The 18,400-nt window shown below is 31.6% G+C and overlaps 2 protein-coding genes across 2 annotated transcripts; both read right to left on the bottom strand.

Annotated features, from left to right (window-relative positions):
- Window positions 1-461: 461 nt before the first annotated feature.
- Window positions 462-12,763, bottom strand: Gpb5 (Glycoprotein hormone beta 5). Its single transcript, XM_015926513.3, has 3 exons — window positions 12,199-12,763; window positions 7,307-8,273; window positions 462-1,111 (listed from the first exon to the last, which is right to left on the bottom strand). The coding sequence occupies exons 2-3, from the start codon at window positions 7,775-7,777 to the stop codon at window positions 869-871; spliced, it is 714 nt and encodes a 237-aa protein (XP_015781999.2). The 5' UTR covers window positions 7,778-8,273; window positions 12,199-12,763; the 3' UTR covers window positions 462-868.
- A 223-nt stretch (window positions 12,764-12,986) lies between these two features.
- LOC107367337 (scm-like with four MBT domains protein 1) lies at window positions 12,987-17,689 on the bottom strand. Its single transcript, XM_015935032.3, has 5 exons — window positions 17,539-17,689; window positions 17,139-17,245; window positions 15,623-16,699; window positions 14,090-15,538; window positions 12,987-14,007 (listed from the first exon to the last, which is right to left on the bottom strand). The coding sequence occupies exons 1-5, from the start codon at window positions 17,567-17,569 to the stop codon at window positions 13,789-13,791; spliced, it is 2,883 nt and encodes a 960-aa protein (XP_015790518.1). The 5' UTR covers window positions 17,570-17,689; the 3' UTR covers window positions 12,987-13,788.
- Between the last annotated feature and the right edge of the window lie 711 nt (window positions 17,690-18,400).

The raw sequence follows: 18,400 nt of genomic DNA, 5'->3' as shown, positions 1-18,400 counted from the left end.
CATTGGATTTTGTCTTCTATATTTAGCTGGTTCATTTGCCGTCAACATTGACCAGTCTATTATCATGATGTATCATGAAATTGGAGGGTAAAAATTTGTATCATTTTCTATTGTAACAAGAGAAATTGTTCTTTAGAGAAATGAGTTTTCATGTTATCAGTTACATGATGATTGACTTTGATCAATAGGTAAAGTCAATTTTGTCCAAGTTATACCTTGATCATTATCATTGGTCAAGCTTCTGTTTGACTTTACCCAAAGTTAATATTGAAATGGCTAATCGAAGAGAAGATAATAAAAGAAAAAATGGAGAAAATTGAAATCGAATCTATTGAACCTTTTCCAATCAAATCGACCATAAAGACTATCGATTTCAGTGGAATCGAACTTTATTTTTGCCTGACAGAAGTTCGTTATTAATTTTAAACGCGATGTTCGTTATTTGTTAATAATTGATTCGCTTTTATTAGTTGCAAACAAGTCTTTATTGTTATTGAATTGGGATGAAGATGAATATGTGATGGATTGTATGAAAGTGGATATTGCATAACATAAGAAGTAAAAGCTGAAAGTTTAAAATAAACGGTAAAATGATACATTTCATGTTATTTGAGAATTGAATGAACAACTTGATTCGTTTATTACATTAGTTTTGTTTCCTACCTTTTGCTCTTCGTTAACTTTAATTAAACAGTAATTTCATCAAACAATTTAAAGCAACTGAAAGAGAGCAAAATTGTAAGCTGAAAATGATAAGCTGAAATTGTCATGGGATTAGAAGAGGTTTTGGAAAAACGAAGAAAAAACTTTTTTCTCTTTTGTTTAGTTGACTCGAGATATGCTGATGATGTTGATACGTTTTCATGTGTTATATCTCGTTGATCGAGGAACGCATAAGATACCTTTCAATGGCATCGAAACCTTCACAACTCGCAATTGATGAATCACAAAATTGACAGCTACAGCTAATTGCGTCTACGTATTTGTAAATCTTTAAGGATTGGTGAACTCCTCTATCACAATATGGTAAAAGGGTTGTTCTTATAGCTTTCCGGTTATGAATACAAACTTTATGATATGATTGTTTGTAGGGAAATTTATAATCTGCAATCTGTGGAAAAGAGAAGAAAAAAGTTCAATTAGAATTTCTGTATTTTTTATTCATCATTATGTAGATTTTGAATTTCACTGATTGAAAGTAAATAGCTTTTTTTCATTGATAAATCAATTGATTTAATGCACCTTTCACATTCATGATTCAATACTTAAAATTCATTGTAGCCAACTTCCTCTAGTTATTTATATTGATGTAAATCATTTGACATGAAATATCTTTCAGAATTCGTTTCTCTAATATAACAGGTGCCTTGAAGCATTCTGTAAATTTTTTATGCAAAACTTTTACTTTTAGTCAATTTTTAGAGTCAGCTTTTTGATCATTTCAGAATTGAATGTTTTGAATATGAATTTAAAGTTAATCTGTAGCTTTAGTTACTCTGTTTAATAAAGTGGTGTTTACATGCAATAAACTTTTTAAATATTAGTAATTACACATAAATTTTTCAGATTGTGGGATATTTTTAGATGCTAATAACTTATGCTAGCCAAAGGACATGAGTGTTTCCATATCGTTTAGTTAATCAATGTGTTTTGAGACAAGCTCGTATATCTTTTGTAGAGTCAGTAACAGAAAATAAATTTTATTTAAAGTGAAGGTCTAGTCTTAGTCTACAAGAGTTTGTAATTGCAGAGTCCAAATTGAGTGGTCATAAAACAAAACACATTCTGCTTGATCAATCGATTTGTTTGACCTTTTGAAAACTCATCAAGTCTTTGTTGAGTTCAGTTGATTTGGGTCCTCGTAGAGGGTAAGTTATGGTAGGTAATTAGGGAGAAAAGTATGGAAAAGCTCTAAATTCACATTCTGACAGCTTTATTTGAGTACTAAATTTTAGTTCTAAGTTTCGGTACCTAGATTTAGTGCTAGTTGCGATACTTAAGCTTAGTAATTGTTTATAGCAAAGGGATTTATAGAAAAAAAGGTTTCAAAAGGTTGGAACTGTTCATCTTTTCAACGGGATAAGTTTTTAACTGAAGCAAACATCAGCCAATCTAAAGATTTTGCTTTCTCAGAAAATAACCTTCACGTGTCAGTTAGAGGGCAAAAAAATGAGTGCCCTTGAATGACCTTGAACGGCTCTTCAACCTGGGAAGCTCTTAGTTCAAGTCTTAGGAATGTAGCCTCCACCTTTCGTGATGATGAACGAGAACAGGCGTACAGGATAAAAAACGATCAGTACCAGTTAGCAAGCAAAAACAAACTAAGAAACTCGAAAAAGATTCTTATCTTCCAAATACTGACCTTCAATCTTCCATGAAATAAAATAGGCAGATTTTTAGCCTGGATGTTTTTTATTGTGATTATGATTCGAAAGATAATTGGCGTTTTAAAAAATAACTGATATGACTGCATGATATTGAAACTTTCTTCTTTTGCGATGTTTAATGAAGTCGATTTTGAATGAAATCTTCAGTCAGCAAGTGTTATTGTTTAGAAACTAACGTCGAAATATTTCGATCACATGCATGAGTGAAATTCGATAGCCTTGACATTGCATGAATTTTTGTGATCTACTAATCTGAGTGCTCTAATGGTCAAGTTTTATGCAATTGATCAGAAATAAGTTAGAGAGTCAGTAAAGAAGTTAAATCTATTGTCGATGATTCTCAGTGAAATCAAATTGTTTTAAAAATATAACCTTTTTTTCAGGAAAAGAAAAGTAAATCTGTTTGATCATCATAATCTCACTTCCGATTGAAATGAAGAAGTTTCAAGTTTCTTTTAGGTTTGAAAAGTGCAGAAAAAGAATGAAATTTTTTATCATTTTAATGACCACTTTGTAAGCTAATAGAAACACATTTCGGTTTCCCTCTTCGGATAATTTAATATTGTAATGCTTTCAGAAATTCAAATTTAATTGGCTGAGTTTCAAGAGAAATATTCATTTTTAACTCAGGTTTGAAAACAATTTCAACAGACAACTTCAAATGAATCCTCCGTTCAACTTTCTTTTTGTTGCAAATCATGAATTCACTCAAAAAGTTGCTTGTGATAATCTCGATCTCTAAACAGATTAATTTTTCCTTTCCCAAAGCAAAGGTTTTCATTTTTTTGCAACAATATCAATTCAATGAGAATGTAAATAGTTTTATTCAGAGTTTATCAATCCAATATTTGTCTCAATTTCAACAATGTTTTCTGTGTGTGTGTTCAAAAAGAGTTTCAATTGAATCTGGAGGAAGAAAATATTTGCTCAAAAGTTGATTTCGGAGTAAATTTTTTTATTCTTTTTCGTTTCAATTTTCACATTCTTTTTTCCCCTAAAAGTCTGGAAAAATATTTTCCTTTTCTTTACATGGCAACTAACTGGAAGCAATGTTCTCCCCATACATTTGTATTCTGAAATATATCAATTTTTTACTTATTATCATCAGTTGAATCATTACAAGATTGACTTGATTTCCATGGTGATTTGAAAAGAAACGTTATTTATTTATTCATCAACTAATGTTACAAAATGAGAAACAACAAGAAGAAGAGGAAAAAAATTGTTTCCAACATAATTTTTAACACTTTTTCCTTTGCTATTTATCCTGTCAATTTCTGCTATTTCTCATTCCCTGATATCAACTTCATCATTTTGCATTCATTTCATCTTCATATATCAAATAAACATCTTTCAAACAAAAATTAACTTGAAAAGGTAACAAAAAACAAGCACAACTTGAAAGGTAACAAGAAACGATAAAAGTGCAATATTCATTCCTGGCTAATATTAATGTTATTCAATACTCTTCAACGTCAACCTCAACTTAATCATTCAAACATTTTCCTTGTTTTAACCTTTTCTTAGACAATATTTTTCATCTTTACCTACATTTCATATTTCCTTTTTTTTCAAACCAACATTAGCATTTAACATCAAGATTCAATGTTGATCCTCTGAACAAATTAATAATGTTAACCAAATTTTGACAATTTACAGGAAAAACAAAAGATTCTTCACTTTTCTTTGTTTCCCAAAAATGTTTCCCAAGACAATTTGTATCATCTCTGCAATTATTCAATAAGTTATCCAAACATTTTCCCTTTGACTTTTCCTCTCAATCAGATTATCAGATTTATTACACTTTTTACGAGTCTAAAAAAGATGATTGCGGTTGTTAAAAGGCCAAGAATGATACTTAATAGGTTTTACAAACTAATCGGATTTAACGATAATCGCTTTCAAGATAATGTAATGTAATCATCTGTTGAAAGTGCAACCTGTAAATGGAAACATTTACCATTAAAATGCCTTTAATTGAAACTAAATCAACTTTTAGAAGAAGAAAAATTGTCGATAAAAACGATTGAATAAAGGAAACGCCAATTTAGGCCAAATATGATTAGTAAAAAAGGTTGATTCAAACAATGAAATAATGTTGTTTGACGAGAATAGAAAATGATGGAAAAAGTTGAAACATTATCGTTACAAAGTTGACTGTTAATTGGCGAACCTCTGAAAATGGTTCAATTGTGTTGATTGTTCCAATCGAATCAAGTTAATGAAAGTAAAATTGAACCAAAAATAGACTAATAGTTTCCTCAGCTAGATGATAATAATAGTTGCAATAATAATAATCTTAACAGTTGTTCTATTAGCAATAACTATAATCTGATTCCCTGTTATCATTCCCAGTACTGGGAGTGAAACAGGGAAATGAATGAATTTAGTTAACACATTTTGTTCGCTTGTTTTGCTTAATCTTATTTTCATCTCTTTTCATTTCTCATCACTCAATCAACATAATTGTTCACAATTCTCAACCTTTTCTCTCTCCTGTTTTCTGTTCCTTCCTCTTGTAAAAACCACAATGAATCTCATTGTAATTCATTATAATAACTTCAAGTCAACTATTCAACTTTGACAAGTGTTAACCTTTACTTTTACAATGATAATTGTTCAACTGAATAATCGTGTTAACGTAATTTATACAGAAATTTTGCCTTCATTGTTGAAATTGGCTCATCCAGATCACCAGGAAAAATATCCAACACTTTTCCTTCCTCTTACCTTTACTTAAAATTGAACCAAATTATCAACTCATTACTGTCTTGTTTGCTCGTTATTCAAATTCAAAGAAGCAACATTTTCTGTCGACTCGACAAATGGATGAGCAAATATTTGAAAATTGTGCTTTTCTTGTTTTTCCTTGTTGCCCTTTTCAGTCGAGTCAACCTTTGATAAAGATTTGAAGCTCATTATTGAGTAGCTTTTGTAAATTGAGTCAATTTGGTGAATTCATTTATTTGATTAAAAGGTGTCTGAATGAAGGCGAAAAGATTGACTGGAGAAAATGTTTTTTTCATTCAGTCTTGTTTTCAACTTTATTCAACAAATTTTGAATGATAAATTTTGCTTTAATCATCATTATCATGGAATTTATTTTTCTTTTTTTCTATTTCTTTTGTTTTCGTTTCGCCATTATTTTTGGCTGTTTAATAGTTGAAATTGGTTTTATTGTTCAATTGAAATTGTGAGCTGATAATGAGATTAATAAACTAAATAATGAGAAAAGGTTTTTTTCGTTTCTTTCAGGTTCTTCAACTGGATGATCAACAAGAGCTTCATTGGTGAGCAAAATCAACAAAATTTACCTCAGTTTGTGATAACTTATTCATTATGGAATCATTCATGATTATAGAATAAAGGAAATGATGGAATGATAATATGATGAGTTTTACATAATCGATATGGAACGTTAATAAAACTGTGAATATCATGAATTGATAAGAGCAGAAAAAAATGTGTGATCAAAAAGGTTACAGAGCAAACAAGAAAATCAAATGATGAAATATTTATCATTGTTCCAATCAAACAGAACAAGATTGAGTTTCCAAGAAATGTCAACGAAAACTTGTTGCAAGTAAAAAAATTTCAAGTTCAGCAGTTGTTGAAACTTGGACGTAAACAAATTTCAAATTTTCTGCACCTATTAAAGGTATTAAATATTCACCAAATTGGTAAAAATTTTTGAAAATTGATTCATTCTGAGCAGAGGAGATCAAAATTTAAAATCTAGAAGATTTGCACATGAAATTGTATTTCTCGTCAAAATCGGAAGGCAATCATTTTTCAAAATTAGAATATTTTTGTTAATTGGACGATTAAAATTTCCATCTTAAAGAAATTCATGATAAGTGAATGAAGATGATTCGAATGAACTTCAGACAATTTTCATTCACCCAAAATGTGATAACAAAGCCAGGGAAAAGCCAGCTAGCCGATGCTGTCAGACCCAAACATGAGTGCAAATGAACTAGTGGCTAGAAAGGCTTCATGCTGTCAATAAGATAAGACCATTCGTTTTAAAATTTGAACTTTTCACGATTTTTATCGAAACGAAGCTGTACTTTTTCATGATAATTCTTAATTTAGTTAATGCGCCACAGCGGTAATATATTTTATATTGTCAGAACCAGTATAATAAAGGTGGTGAAAATTTAATTTACAGAATGCAGAATGGACATGGGCCAGCTCTTCCAACCCAGCATGTAATTCAACGGATAAGTCTGTTTATAATTCTGATGATGAAGAGGATGGGTTCAATGATTCTAACAGCAAAAATGTAAGAGTATCTAAAGATTTAAATCTCTGCAGTAAAAAACCGCTAAGTTTCCATGCAAAAGAACAAAAATATATTCGATGCATATCACTGGAATAAGTAACATGTACGATTGCAGTTATTGTAATGATAGTTGATTCGCTGTAATTAAACGTTGAAACCAAAAATTCAGACAGAAATTTTAGATTGTTTTTGCAGTAAGCAGAAAATAAAAATCTAAAATGATGAGAATTTGTTTAACGAATTCTAAAGATACAAATGACAAAAACTTTGAATCGGCACCAATTTAAGAATAATAGTGAATTAAGTGACTTTGAACACTGAATTATGGACTGTCGAATGTCAAGGTTTCCTTCCAGAATATTTTTTTGCTATTATTTGCCTTTTCATAGTTGCACTTAAAAATGTTAACTTAACATTGAATTTATTGAGTTCATTCTAAAATTGATGTTTTCCAATAGTGGGTCACTCTAATAAGTCAGCTTAGCTCATAACTCTCTAAGCTAGGCTGGCGTTCTAGTTTGCATTCAGTGGAGAAAAGTATTATGAAGTTTTCATCATACATTATATGGATTCATCAATGAAAAGAATGAATTTACTTCAACATTTTATTTTTACTTTTGAAACGAAAACTTACCTCCATTGAATCACATCGTCCCCAACAGGACATTGACGTTACCAAACCCCAGCACTTTCGTCCTAAACCATCGCTTCTAGAGGCATTAAAGGTGAACTCTCGTCTATGACATTCAAGGGTTGACCTTAGATCAATCAATTTAGTCTTTTGTATTCTATTGCTATTAATATTGTTATTGACTTTATTCACTGAAGGAGTTAATGGTGTAAAGGGTGGTTTGGACCTTGAAAATGTTCGGTCAGCGGATAAAAGAGATGACGATGGTGAAGATGGTGAAGGTAAAGATAGCGATGAAACAGCAACAGATGATGATGGAATTGATCTTGAAGATGATGAAGTTGGTGCAAAAACAGAGGGCAAAGTTGACAGCGACGATGTTGATGATTTAGTCGGTGATGAATGTGATGACGATGAAGTTTCAAAAAGTTGCAACACAGTTAAAAGTAAAGGGAAAAATGGTGAGAACATCATTTTTCCCGATTAAACCAAAGTTTGAAGGTTGAATTAATCAGCACAATTAGATGATGTAAATTGTTACACTTTTGTGATTCCTATGGAAATGCCTCTTCTTCAAGATTGTTCACCTGCAAGGAACCGTGAAATTGCACCAAAATTGTTTTCTTTTGTAATCAAATTGTACAATTATGATTGGATATTCTGTCAAACTTGCATCATTATCTAGGTTAACCTGAAAATCTGCAGTTTTTGCCATTCACTGATTACCTCGCCTCTTCACCCAAAATGCCAAATTAAATTCAACTAATTCTAATGATGAGTCGAATCATAATGATGACAATAATGAGGATAATTTTGTTTTTATTTCCACCCCAACTCCCACTCTCTCTCACCCAGTTAGTCTATCCTTTACTTTAAATGTTTCACTTTGCGAATGTTCGATTCTTTTCTACCTTTCAAAGGTCAATCGTTATCAATCCATGATGAAGTGAAACAATGAATTTACAATCGTCTGAAAAAAGAAAAGAAAAAAGTAAGAAAAATTAGTTCGTTTGCCAGCAATTCACTTGGACTTTTTACTGTCAAATCTTGAATCAATGTAAATGTGAACAAGATTATTGTGAATAAACTCATGAGTTATCATGAAAGGAAGGGAAAAAAGGTAAAGAAAAGAGTAAATGAATCAAAGCATTTCTCTTTTCTTTGATTTTCTTTTTGCTCTTCACCTGATAATATCATGGAGAAATGGTGAAACAATAATCAGGGAATAAAGAAGTGCATTTATCAAGATACATTTCTCTTTTTTCTCGAAAAGGAAAAATTCTCAAGAGAAAAATGTTCAGTAAAAAAGTATCTGAATGAGAGACTGCATTAGTTGAATCGTATGGTAATTAGTAAATATTGATATTGATAAATGTAACTGTATTGAAGGTTGCAATTGAAAAGAGAGAAAAAAAAAGATTTTCCTTTTTTTGTGTCTGAAAAGTCAATAGTTTTACTCCATTTGCAAACAGTGAATCCCATTGAATCTCAATTATTGTCAGCTGGTCTTTGCATAAAGACTTTAATTATATTCATAATCAACATTTACTTCTTTTCATTTCAATGAATTTGATTAGTTGCATCAATCTAATGAGAATCATGTTTACCCAACATTTGAGGAATGAATTATTGGTCCAAAAGTATTGAATATTTCATTTTACGGGAAAATAGAGTTTTGACAATTTCTTTACTCTGAAGGGTAAATGTCAAGTTTCAATTTACCTTTCAAATTACCTTTCAATTTAGAAGTTAAATTTGCACTTAATTATTGCTGCTCACCATTTACCATCAATGAACGACTCATTTCCATGTAGATTGGCATTTATAATCCAACCTGAAGGCATTCAAATTGTTTAATCACTCCTTTTTGTTGTTCATTCAAACAACTTTCAATGAATCTTTTTGCAACTTTTTTTACTTTTCAAATTTAATGCCTTTTATCACTCAACTGAACAAGCTTTTAATGTTACACTTGACTTTCAATTGAACATTTATTGAACTTGTTTTAAAAAAACCTTTCAATTTTTCATTAATCTTTTCATTCTTTGAAAAGTATCTTTTTTGGTAACATTTATCAGATTCAGTTTAGTCAATTTGCAATTGATCAGCTATTAAATTTTTACTCCAACTTTTAATCGAATTTTTGATGGAAAATGAAATTATAACATTCCAAGTTTACTGTTTCTTTATTCAACTAATTCCAACGTGAATTGGAATCTCCTGAAACCATTCCAGTTCGATTGAACCATTGACCTTTTTGAAGGTTTTCATTTTGCACACTCATTCACTTTACTTTTACTCCAATCATTGTTACATCTTTTCCTTTCATTGTTTCAGATAAAACTGATAACATTAGCATTATTTTCTGGTTGAAAGTGTTACACAAGAATATTTTGTTCAAATGAAGTCTTACATGGAAATGTTTCAACAAAAGTCTATTGAAAAATGTAAAGAAACATAACTTTTCTTGTAAAACCATCAAATGTACAAATGTAGGTTAAAAGTGGTTAGAGGAAACTTTTTGTTTTGCCTTTTGAGCAAACAAACTTTTCAGTTTCAAGAATTGCCATTTTACTTGTAAACAAAAGCATTTCTTTGGGTGAACCCATTTTTGCTAGTTTACCTGGGAAAATTAGGCAAACCAGCTCTGTAATTAAATGATTTTTAACATTCAATTTGTTTAAATAAACTAAAAGAATTTTGTTTCCCTGTTGAGATTTGTTTCAATTCAGTTGAAAGTTGTAAAACAACACAATCGATCACGCAATGCAATTTACAGTTTCTCAGCCTTTCAACTTGTTGAAGGTTCAATTTGAAACAAAAGGTTAACAAGTGTTCAATACACTTAACTTGATTGGTAAAATCAATTATTCATTAAATTGTAAACGATGAAATGGAGATAAAGAAATAAGAAAAACTTTCAGAGCATTAAACTTGGAAACTCGATAAAACTCGATTGCAATGGTCGCTATATTTGTACATTGCTGCTCATTGGTAATCGATCAAGTTGCTAATTTTCCTTTCATGTGATATCGAAATTTTTGTCGACGAAAAATGAGTTTCATGGAAAAGTCTGCTTCCATAACTCAACGAGAGGCGATCGCAGTTTAACTTTGACTTGGATTTAATCGAAAACTGATCGAGTTTTTACCAGCCCACCTTGCAATGGAAGCGTAATAGCAATTGCAGATTATTACAGATGAAACTGGCTGATTTATCGGCTGAGTCGAGCAGCTTTAGTGCAACTAATATTGATTTTTGGTTCAACTTCAACACAATTAAATTTTTGTCATTGGATCTGAATCATTGCTTAACAAAACCAAAGCTAGCCAAAGTGTCTTTAAATTGGCTGTACTTTCAAGTGATCTAAAGTCAAAGTTTAACTTTTGTTTCGATCTTGACTCTGCGGTCTTTTGCCATTTAACTTTGACAAGTTGATCAGGACGAAATTGGACCTTGCGAAATGTTATTGATTGCAATTTCGTACATTCTATTAATAACTTGAACTTGAAAATTATTAATCTTCTTAGCAATATTTTTAATAAGAGCAACTTTAATCATCCAATGCTCATCATTATTCCCAATACTGTTGTAAACTCATTTTATCACACAAATGATTCAAAATAACCTAATAATGGGAGTTGGTATGAATCAGTAAGTAAATGGTTAAGCCTCTATCAAAGCTTACTGCTCAACTAACCAACTAGTCAGTCGGTTTATAACAGCTTAGTTGGTAAACCAATGAGTGTCGATTGAAGGTAAGAGCAAAGTCAATTTGTTGCTTCATATAAATTGATTTTTAAATGTTGACATCTTGTGTTTAAATCTTTCAATTTAGTTGGTCAGTGATCTCCAAGCAATTGACTAATTTTGCTTAACCATTAGTTACAGTCATTATCTTAACAAGGCAGGCCTCGATGAACAATTGACTTTGATGTACACAAGTTGTTAATCAAACAAGTCAACTGACTCTACATAAGTCACTATCTTTGGGCCTGGAAAACTTGACTACAACCTTTGCTCAAAACCACAAAATTAACAACTTATTAACAGAATTACCTAAACATGAAAACAGGTTCAAAATAAAGCTAAACTTTGCTAATTATTTGAGTAAATAATGTTAGCATGCAAAAAATGAGTTGAACTAATACTTAATCAACTTGAATAAATTGAAAAGCAAAAATGAATCCAATGGATTATGAAGATTATTTTAGTTTTTTATTCGTTTCACTCAAGTTAACAATTAAATGGTTGTCAAATGAAAAGACCAGTCAACATAATTAGATACTGTTTCTCATTAACAGAATCGGTTATAAACTGATTGATTATAAAGCGACAGTTAATCACTAAGAATCATGATTAAACATTCAAGACGAAATATGATTACTAGTAAATGGATCTCTCGAGAGTCAATTTGAATAAACCAAGAAGTGCAACTTATCAAGACAAACAAACCAAACAAAAGCTAAAAACAAATGAAAATTGTTACAGTTAGTGCAAAAGCACCGCTCAATGAATCAACCTTTTCCTCCTCAAATTAAAGTTGAAATTGATTAAAGTTTGATGATCTTTAATCAATGCTCTATCATGATGAATCCGTTAATAGCAGCATATCATTGTTATAGGATGATTCTGATTCTGTGAACGACTATAAATGGTGATAAACAGTTGATGAATATAGAGCTAAATAATGAACATTGAGAGTTTCGAGTTTCTCAAAGTGAATATCATAAACATTTCCAGTAATAAATACATAAATGTTTACCAATTTATATTCATTAGGTAAAGGGAAACATACGAAGGCAAGGGCATCACAAAAGTGCTGTTAATATGAGAAGCTAAAGAAAGGTCAACCTTTTGCTTTTAATTAAACAAATTAACAGAGTTATAATTACCTTGATTTGTTTTCCTTGTAATTTTATATTGGAAAATGTGTTTTAAAGTAAAGTTACATCAACGGTAAACATTTGAAAAGGCAATCTTCACAATTGACTATTTTTTATCCATTTGAGGCTTGACATCAATTACTTTTGTTCAACTGCAATTTAAAGGTAAAATTACAATCAAATTTGCTTTACTTGATCAGATGAATATTGTTGGGTTAAATTGTTGGTTTAAATTTTCAATTACTGTTTGATTCTTGGGCCACAATTAGAGGTGAAATTTGTCTTCTTTTGTTTGCTTTTGTTTTCCCTTTGAGTTGTTTGTTGCTGTGATTGTCTGCGTTTTTAATGAGCACAATTAAATTGTCTTGTTGTGGTTGTTCAATTGTTGACACTAAATTAAAGTTGATTTGAAACTTTGCCTTTCAAGTTGACAAACTTTTACTCCAGTGTTTGGTGTTAATGATAATTTACACTCATTTTTGCCTCTCATTAAATCATTTAAATAATCATGCGTCAATTTTTTCGATCATGAATTTTCACCGTTTCAGTCAAAGAGATTACTCAATTTCAACATAGTTGATACTGATAATGTAAATTTCATCCGATGGTTAACTCATCATCATCTTTACCGGATTGCCTGTTAAAATAAAGAGTCTGCTGCCATCTTGCTTTGTTTGGATTCAATGTTGAACATGACTTTAGTTATTGACTTTCATCTTTAAATGTTTAGATTTGAATGGATACAAATTGGTTTGGCCTTTTGTTTTGCCGAGTCCGATTAAGGATTAATTAATCAATTCTTGCTCATTGAAAAAGTGTTTATTGACAAATGTATATATATTTGGGAGCAACAATGATTTTAACAAACAAATGGGCAAAAGCGATGCATTACTTTTGACCTTTTTTTCATCTTCAAAATTATCTTGTTTTTCTTCCAATTTAAATTGGTCCGATATTGATTTGATTAATTATGTATTAGGATTAATTGTGTACAATGATACAAGTGTTGGGTTTAGGTTGTGAAAGGAAATTTGGGTTTGTTTGAAAAAAATAAGACAAGATGTAATGCACTTGGTCATTTCGTTTTTTCCCTGTTTGTTTTCCTGAGTCGTATTCCTCGCTTTGTTGAACCATTTTCTCTTTTCATTATCGTTTTGTTGTTTTTTTTATTAAAGCTTTGTCATTTTGCGTTTAAATGGAAGTTTGAACTTCGTTGATCACTTGAAACTGCCATAGATTAAGTTGTGAAGGGTCGAAAAGTCTTTGTAAAGAATCTTTTTAGCTAGAAAACGAAAAAAAAGGATTTTCCCAAAAAATTTAAAGAAAAAACTGGGAAATTATTGGGATTTTGACATTAAATTTGACATTAAATTTGACACTGTTAACAGTTTTGGTAGAGTAAAAAAAACGTAAGCTTTGAAAATTTGTAGGTTTTGGTAAAAGGATTCCTGTTCTTAAGGCTGCATATCATTTAGAAGGAGGAAAAGGAATCAAAGGGTGAAGAATCAATAAGTGGATAGATGCTTAAATATCTCCTTCTATACATTAATAAAGTGTAAAACTAAATATAATAGGGATGTCAAAAGAATTGAATATCCATTAATTAGATTTTCTGGTTTGTCTTTGTAAAGAAACTTTGTTGATAGTTAATTGGATATAACTTTGACTGGCTCCAGGAAAATAGCGTGATTTAAGTTTGCGTATAATCTGAGCCAATTTGGTAACATCATCGAGATTATTCTTCCTAGAAAATCCAAGCAGTAGATTCATCCATTGTGATTTATTGTCTAAAAGTAAAAGAGCTAATCCATCGATTTCCTATGAAAAAAATAGAAACAAAAGATTAGCATTTTTTCAGAAAATTTTACATCTTACTTTAGGTGTTTAAAAAGATACTTACATGCTCATATAGTGTCTCAGAAAGAGTATAACAACTGTTGTCTCTAAAATAATTATATACATCACTGGTTGACCAATTGACTGGGTGAAATCGATCATTTAAATCAATAAGAGAAGACAGTGTCTCGGCCTTTTGAGCTTTCCTACCAGGCTTTCTAGTTCTTTTGTTGTCCTTTTCAAGATTGGCATTTGGTTGAGATCTTTGATCAAGTGAATTTTCTGAGCCATTACTAGAAGTACATTCCAACAAATCTTCATATTTACGCTTATTGGATCTAAGAAAAGCTCGATCATAGGTTTTCTCTTCATGCTTTTCTCGGCCAAGATTGGTTGTTTCACGGAAGTTATCCATTGATGCAGTTGGCGATTCTTCACGAAAATCACCATTAGACTTTTCAGAGGGGCACTTTTCTTGTGAATTTTCCTGAGAATTTTCGCGAGAATTTTCATCATCAGGTTTTCTGCTCGATGTAGATGACTTGCGAGTTACGGGTTGAGCAGCTCTACCTGATGGTGAAGTTTTTCCTTGTTTCACTTTTTCTTCTTTGGTTTCTTTAGATTTCTTATTTTTAATTTCTTTGTCTTCTTGATTTTCTTCCGCTTGTTCACCGGGCTCTATGTTTTCAGATGATTCAACCTCTTTGGTACCTGAAGATGATGGTGATCCAGCTGGTTTTATTGGCTCTGTTCCCGTCTTCGTCTTAGCAGCTTTTTGTCGATAGTATATTGCACGTTTGAGTACCTTGTTAGTTTTACGAAGACCTCTACAATGTGATGGACAATCATCACCATCATAGAGATCAGGACCAAAAAGATGATAACAGCATTTGAGATGATTACAGACTATTTTACAATAATCGGCAACATCTTTGTTATTAGTTACCACAAAAATTTCGTCTCGGAATGCTTTCTTTTGCCATTTGGCTTTAAAATTATTTGTGCGGGTTGCCACAATATTGTGTTTACTGAGAAGCTCATCGAAAGCTCTTGAACTCATCTCATTGAGAACTCTGGGAGGTACATAGGCAACCGAAATTATTTTTGCTATAACTTCTTGCATCACCAAAATCACAGGACCAGGGCCAACAAATCGAGGAAGCTCACGAATTTTTGTTTTGCTTAGCAAAGGACCAGTAAAGCATTTATGGTTGAAATATATTCTAGGACAAACGTCTCTAGAACGGGATGGAACTAATTCTGGAGGTATATTGGTTGACTTAGCTTCTAATGATTTGTCAGAAGTCTCTTGATCACCATTAGAGTCATTTCGTTTCTTTGTTGGTTTCTTGTTTTTGGCTGTTAGAAGTTTGGTTAAAGTGTATGAATTGTCCTCACAAAAACCAGACGGAAATAAGTCAGTGGAGTTATAAGGCAAAACAGCAACTAGATCAGATGAAATTTCAACCCAAACTAAAGGCGGAGTAAGTCTGGAAACAATGCCATCACAAATCTGGATAAAAAAATATGTAATAGATTAGAATCGTGATAGAAATGAATGAGTAATACATTAATGATAATGCTTTTGATAACTTACCTTGGTGCGATCATGAGGATGAACAACTTGAAGTTTGTGATTAACTTTGAACTTATGTATCCTTTCGTCTTCCACCAATTTGATTGGAGCTTCGTTAGCTTTATTTTTACTGAGATAATCACTGGAATCATTTGTCGCGTCTTCAAAGTTATATAAGCTGCCACCATGTTCCTCTGCCCAAGAGCTTGGTAGAAGAGTCATATTATCGTCATTCGGGTAACAAGAAACCCATTTTTTGGACTGACTGGATACAATGAGATAATCATCGCCTTTGCTTTGAATGATTACAGGAACCAATTTTCCCAAATCAGAAGGGAATGTCAAGGCTAAATCACTAACTTGGCTGTTCTTAATTGATGATTCTTCCATTATAGGTGGTCGCCTGGCTTTAGCCAGTTTGAGCAAATATTTGACAGTTAAAGTAATTTCATTGTCTTGAGAGGATAAATATTTTGCTATATCCGTAACCCAAGAGTTGTAGAGAAAGACAGATTCATAGGAAATGTCACCTTTTTCTTTAGCATAACCTAAGTGATGAACACGCGGGTGACTGTAGAATATCCAAAATTCAACTGGATTACTTGGTTCAGCGTCAGGCTCTTTCTCGCAGTTATGGGCCCATTTGACTAACAATCGACCACCAACATTTTTCTTGACTTCAGCAAACCAATGTTTATCTGGGTCCAATCGATGTGATATTTCTAACATCACACCAGCTTTGAAAACAGAGGAAGGATTGAGCCCACCAGAAACATACAGACTTAGTGGTTTGTCATCTTCATCCGCTGGCTTTTCTCCTTTAGCATATTTTGAGATAATTTCATCTTTATCCTCATCAGATAGTTGCACCTTTTCTGGAGGTTCTAATGAGTATCCTTGTTTATCTTTCAAATAACCATGAGGGTAACATTTATTTGCTTTGACATCAAACCATGAGTCTGCTGAAGAGCCAGACCATCTAATCGAGAGTAGATTTGAAAAAGCATTTGTGATTTGAGCCGGCCAGAACTTTTTGTCTTCATGTTCTATCTCAATATTCATTCCAGCCTCAAAGCCACTAAGCCAACTTGCTTCGATCTAAATAGAGCAGCGATGTTCAACATGGGAGGTAAAGACATGGCAAGAAAGAAAAAGATAAGTACAGTCAATAATAGGTATTTGTAAAAAATCAACAAGCTAACATGTATTAAGAGAGGTGGAATAGAGGTACCAGTGAAGAACAAGATTCACCCTCGGCGAGTATAGAAGTAAAGGATGAATAGGAATATTTCAAAACAACTTGAAATCAAAAAATGAACATAGAAAAGACAGAGGAAAAGAAAGAAAGGCAAAGATCACCGCAGTGTAATAGAGTAATTGTATTAACAAATAAGTTGAAAACAGTTCTCTACTACAAGAAATGAAAGCTATCAAAAAGTATCTAGATATATTACGGTTTAACAAAGGCTCAGCCATTATTTAAAGATCCTTTAATGTTCGCAATTAAGAGTTAATTTAACCAAATTAATATACTTACGTGCCAGAAAGCATCCTCGGAAACTAAATCTTCATCCAACTCCTCTTCTTCCTCATCTTCCAAAGGTTCTTTTTCAGCTTCATCACTATCATTGGCCATAGTGATATCTTTAAAAGTGAACAAGGAAAGATATAAGCAAATTTAAAAATTGGTCAAAATAGAGATAGAAAATAAAAATATAAAAAATAACAATTAACTAGTAAGGATTAATTAAGTTGAGTCGACAGAATGTTTTCAACAGTTTCAACTTTTATAAAAGCATCATAAGAAGAGGCAAAGTCAGTAAAAGGATAAGGTAATGAAATGCTGCTGCTGTGCTTGTTTCTGAAGCTTGTTAACAGCCTCACTGTTAAAAGGAAAGTAAAGTAGATGAAGAGAAGTGAAAAAAAGAATTACTTACTTGAATTATTATTTTCTTGTGAGGAATCCATTATAATACAACTATTTAACTAATAATAAATAACACTTTAACCCAAAATTGAACTCTTCTCGTACCGTTATCTGTCGATTTTTCAAGTTCATCAAAAAAGCAAAACTAAAAAACGTAAAGATTTTCTGAATGTGAAAAGATGCTGCAGTGACTCTGTAACTCTCTTTCGGGTAATCCCTTGCTCTCTCTTTCTCCCTCTCTCGCTCTCTACTTTCTGCTTTCTCTGTCTATTTACCAACTCCATCTGTCTTTAAAGACTCTCTTTCTCCAAATTTTTCCCTTTATTTTCTTCTTTCATTCTCTTACTTTTTCACCTTTTCCAATTCCTTTTCTTCATCTTCCCTCGTTGTTAATGCCATTTTAGCGCGAAATCGTCCCTCAGTTCATCGTAAATTTATTTGGCCTTAAACATAGCTTCAGTAGTAGACTAATCTGATTAATTTATATCTTTCTTCAGCCCTTTAAACATTACTAATGAATCAATCAGCATTTTTAAATCTGGTAACACTTTATTCAATTGGCTATGTTTAACCTGATTGTTAACCAGAAAAATATGGAAGTCAGAGAAGCATAAGAAAGCATCCATTTTAACGCTCAAACAAATTTCTACCCAATTCAGTATTACATGTAAATAGGCAACAATTAAAGTAGCCATTTTATTAATTTAATCCCATTTTCAATTAATTACCGAATCCATTTATTAATAAAAACTGAAACTCTATAAATAAATAAAAGCCAACTCTTGATGCAATCCAAGGAGACAGTTACATTGTAAATTGATTCTGGTTCAACATTTGAACCCATTTTTTATCAATCTCCACCAAAGAGTAAA

This window comes from Tetranychus urticae, chromosome 2 (assembly GCF_039701765.1).
Source record: "Tetranychus urticae isolate SD_2017Ah chromosome 2, NJAU_TeUrti_SD_1.0, whole genome shotgun sequence".
Classification (NCBI taxonomy): Eukaryota; Metazoa; Arthropoda; class Arachnida; order Trombidiformes; family Tetranychidae; genus Tetranychus; species Tetranychus urticae.
The sequence above is the reverse complement of the archived record's forward strand: the minus strand, read 5'-3'. Positions and strand labels throughout refer to the sequence as shown.

Bases quoted from the DNA above. Each gene is read 5' to 3' on its own strand.
- Gpb5 (XM_015926513.3), bottom strand. From the start codon at position 7,777: ATGATGTTCTCACCATTTTTCCCTTTACTTTTAACTGTGTTGCAACTT. The intron at 1,112-7,306 runs GTAAGTTTTCGT...TCTTTTCCACAG, and splicing joins GACGATGTGATTCAATGGAG to ATTGCAGATTATAAATTTCC.
- LOC107367337 (XM_015935032.3), bottom strand. From the start codon at position 17,569: ATGGATTCCTCACAAGAAAATAATAATTCAA. The intron at 15,539-15,622 runs GTAAGTTATCAA...TTTTTTATCCAG, and splicing joins ATCCTCATGATCGCACCAAG to ATTTGTGATGGCATTGTTTC. The intron at 14,008-14,089 runs GTAAGTATCTTT...TTTTTTTCATAG, and splicing joins CTGAGACACTATATGAGCAT to GAAATCGATGGATTAGCTCT.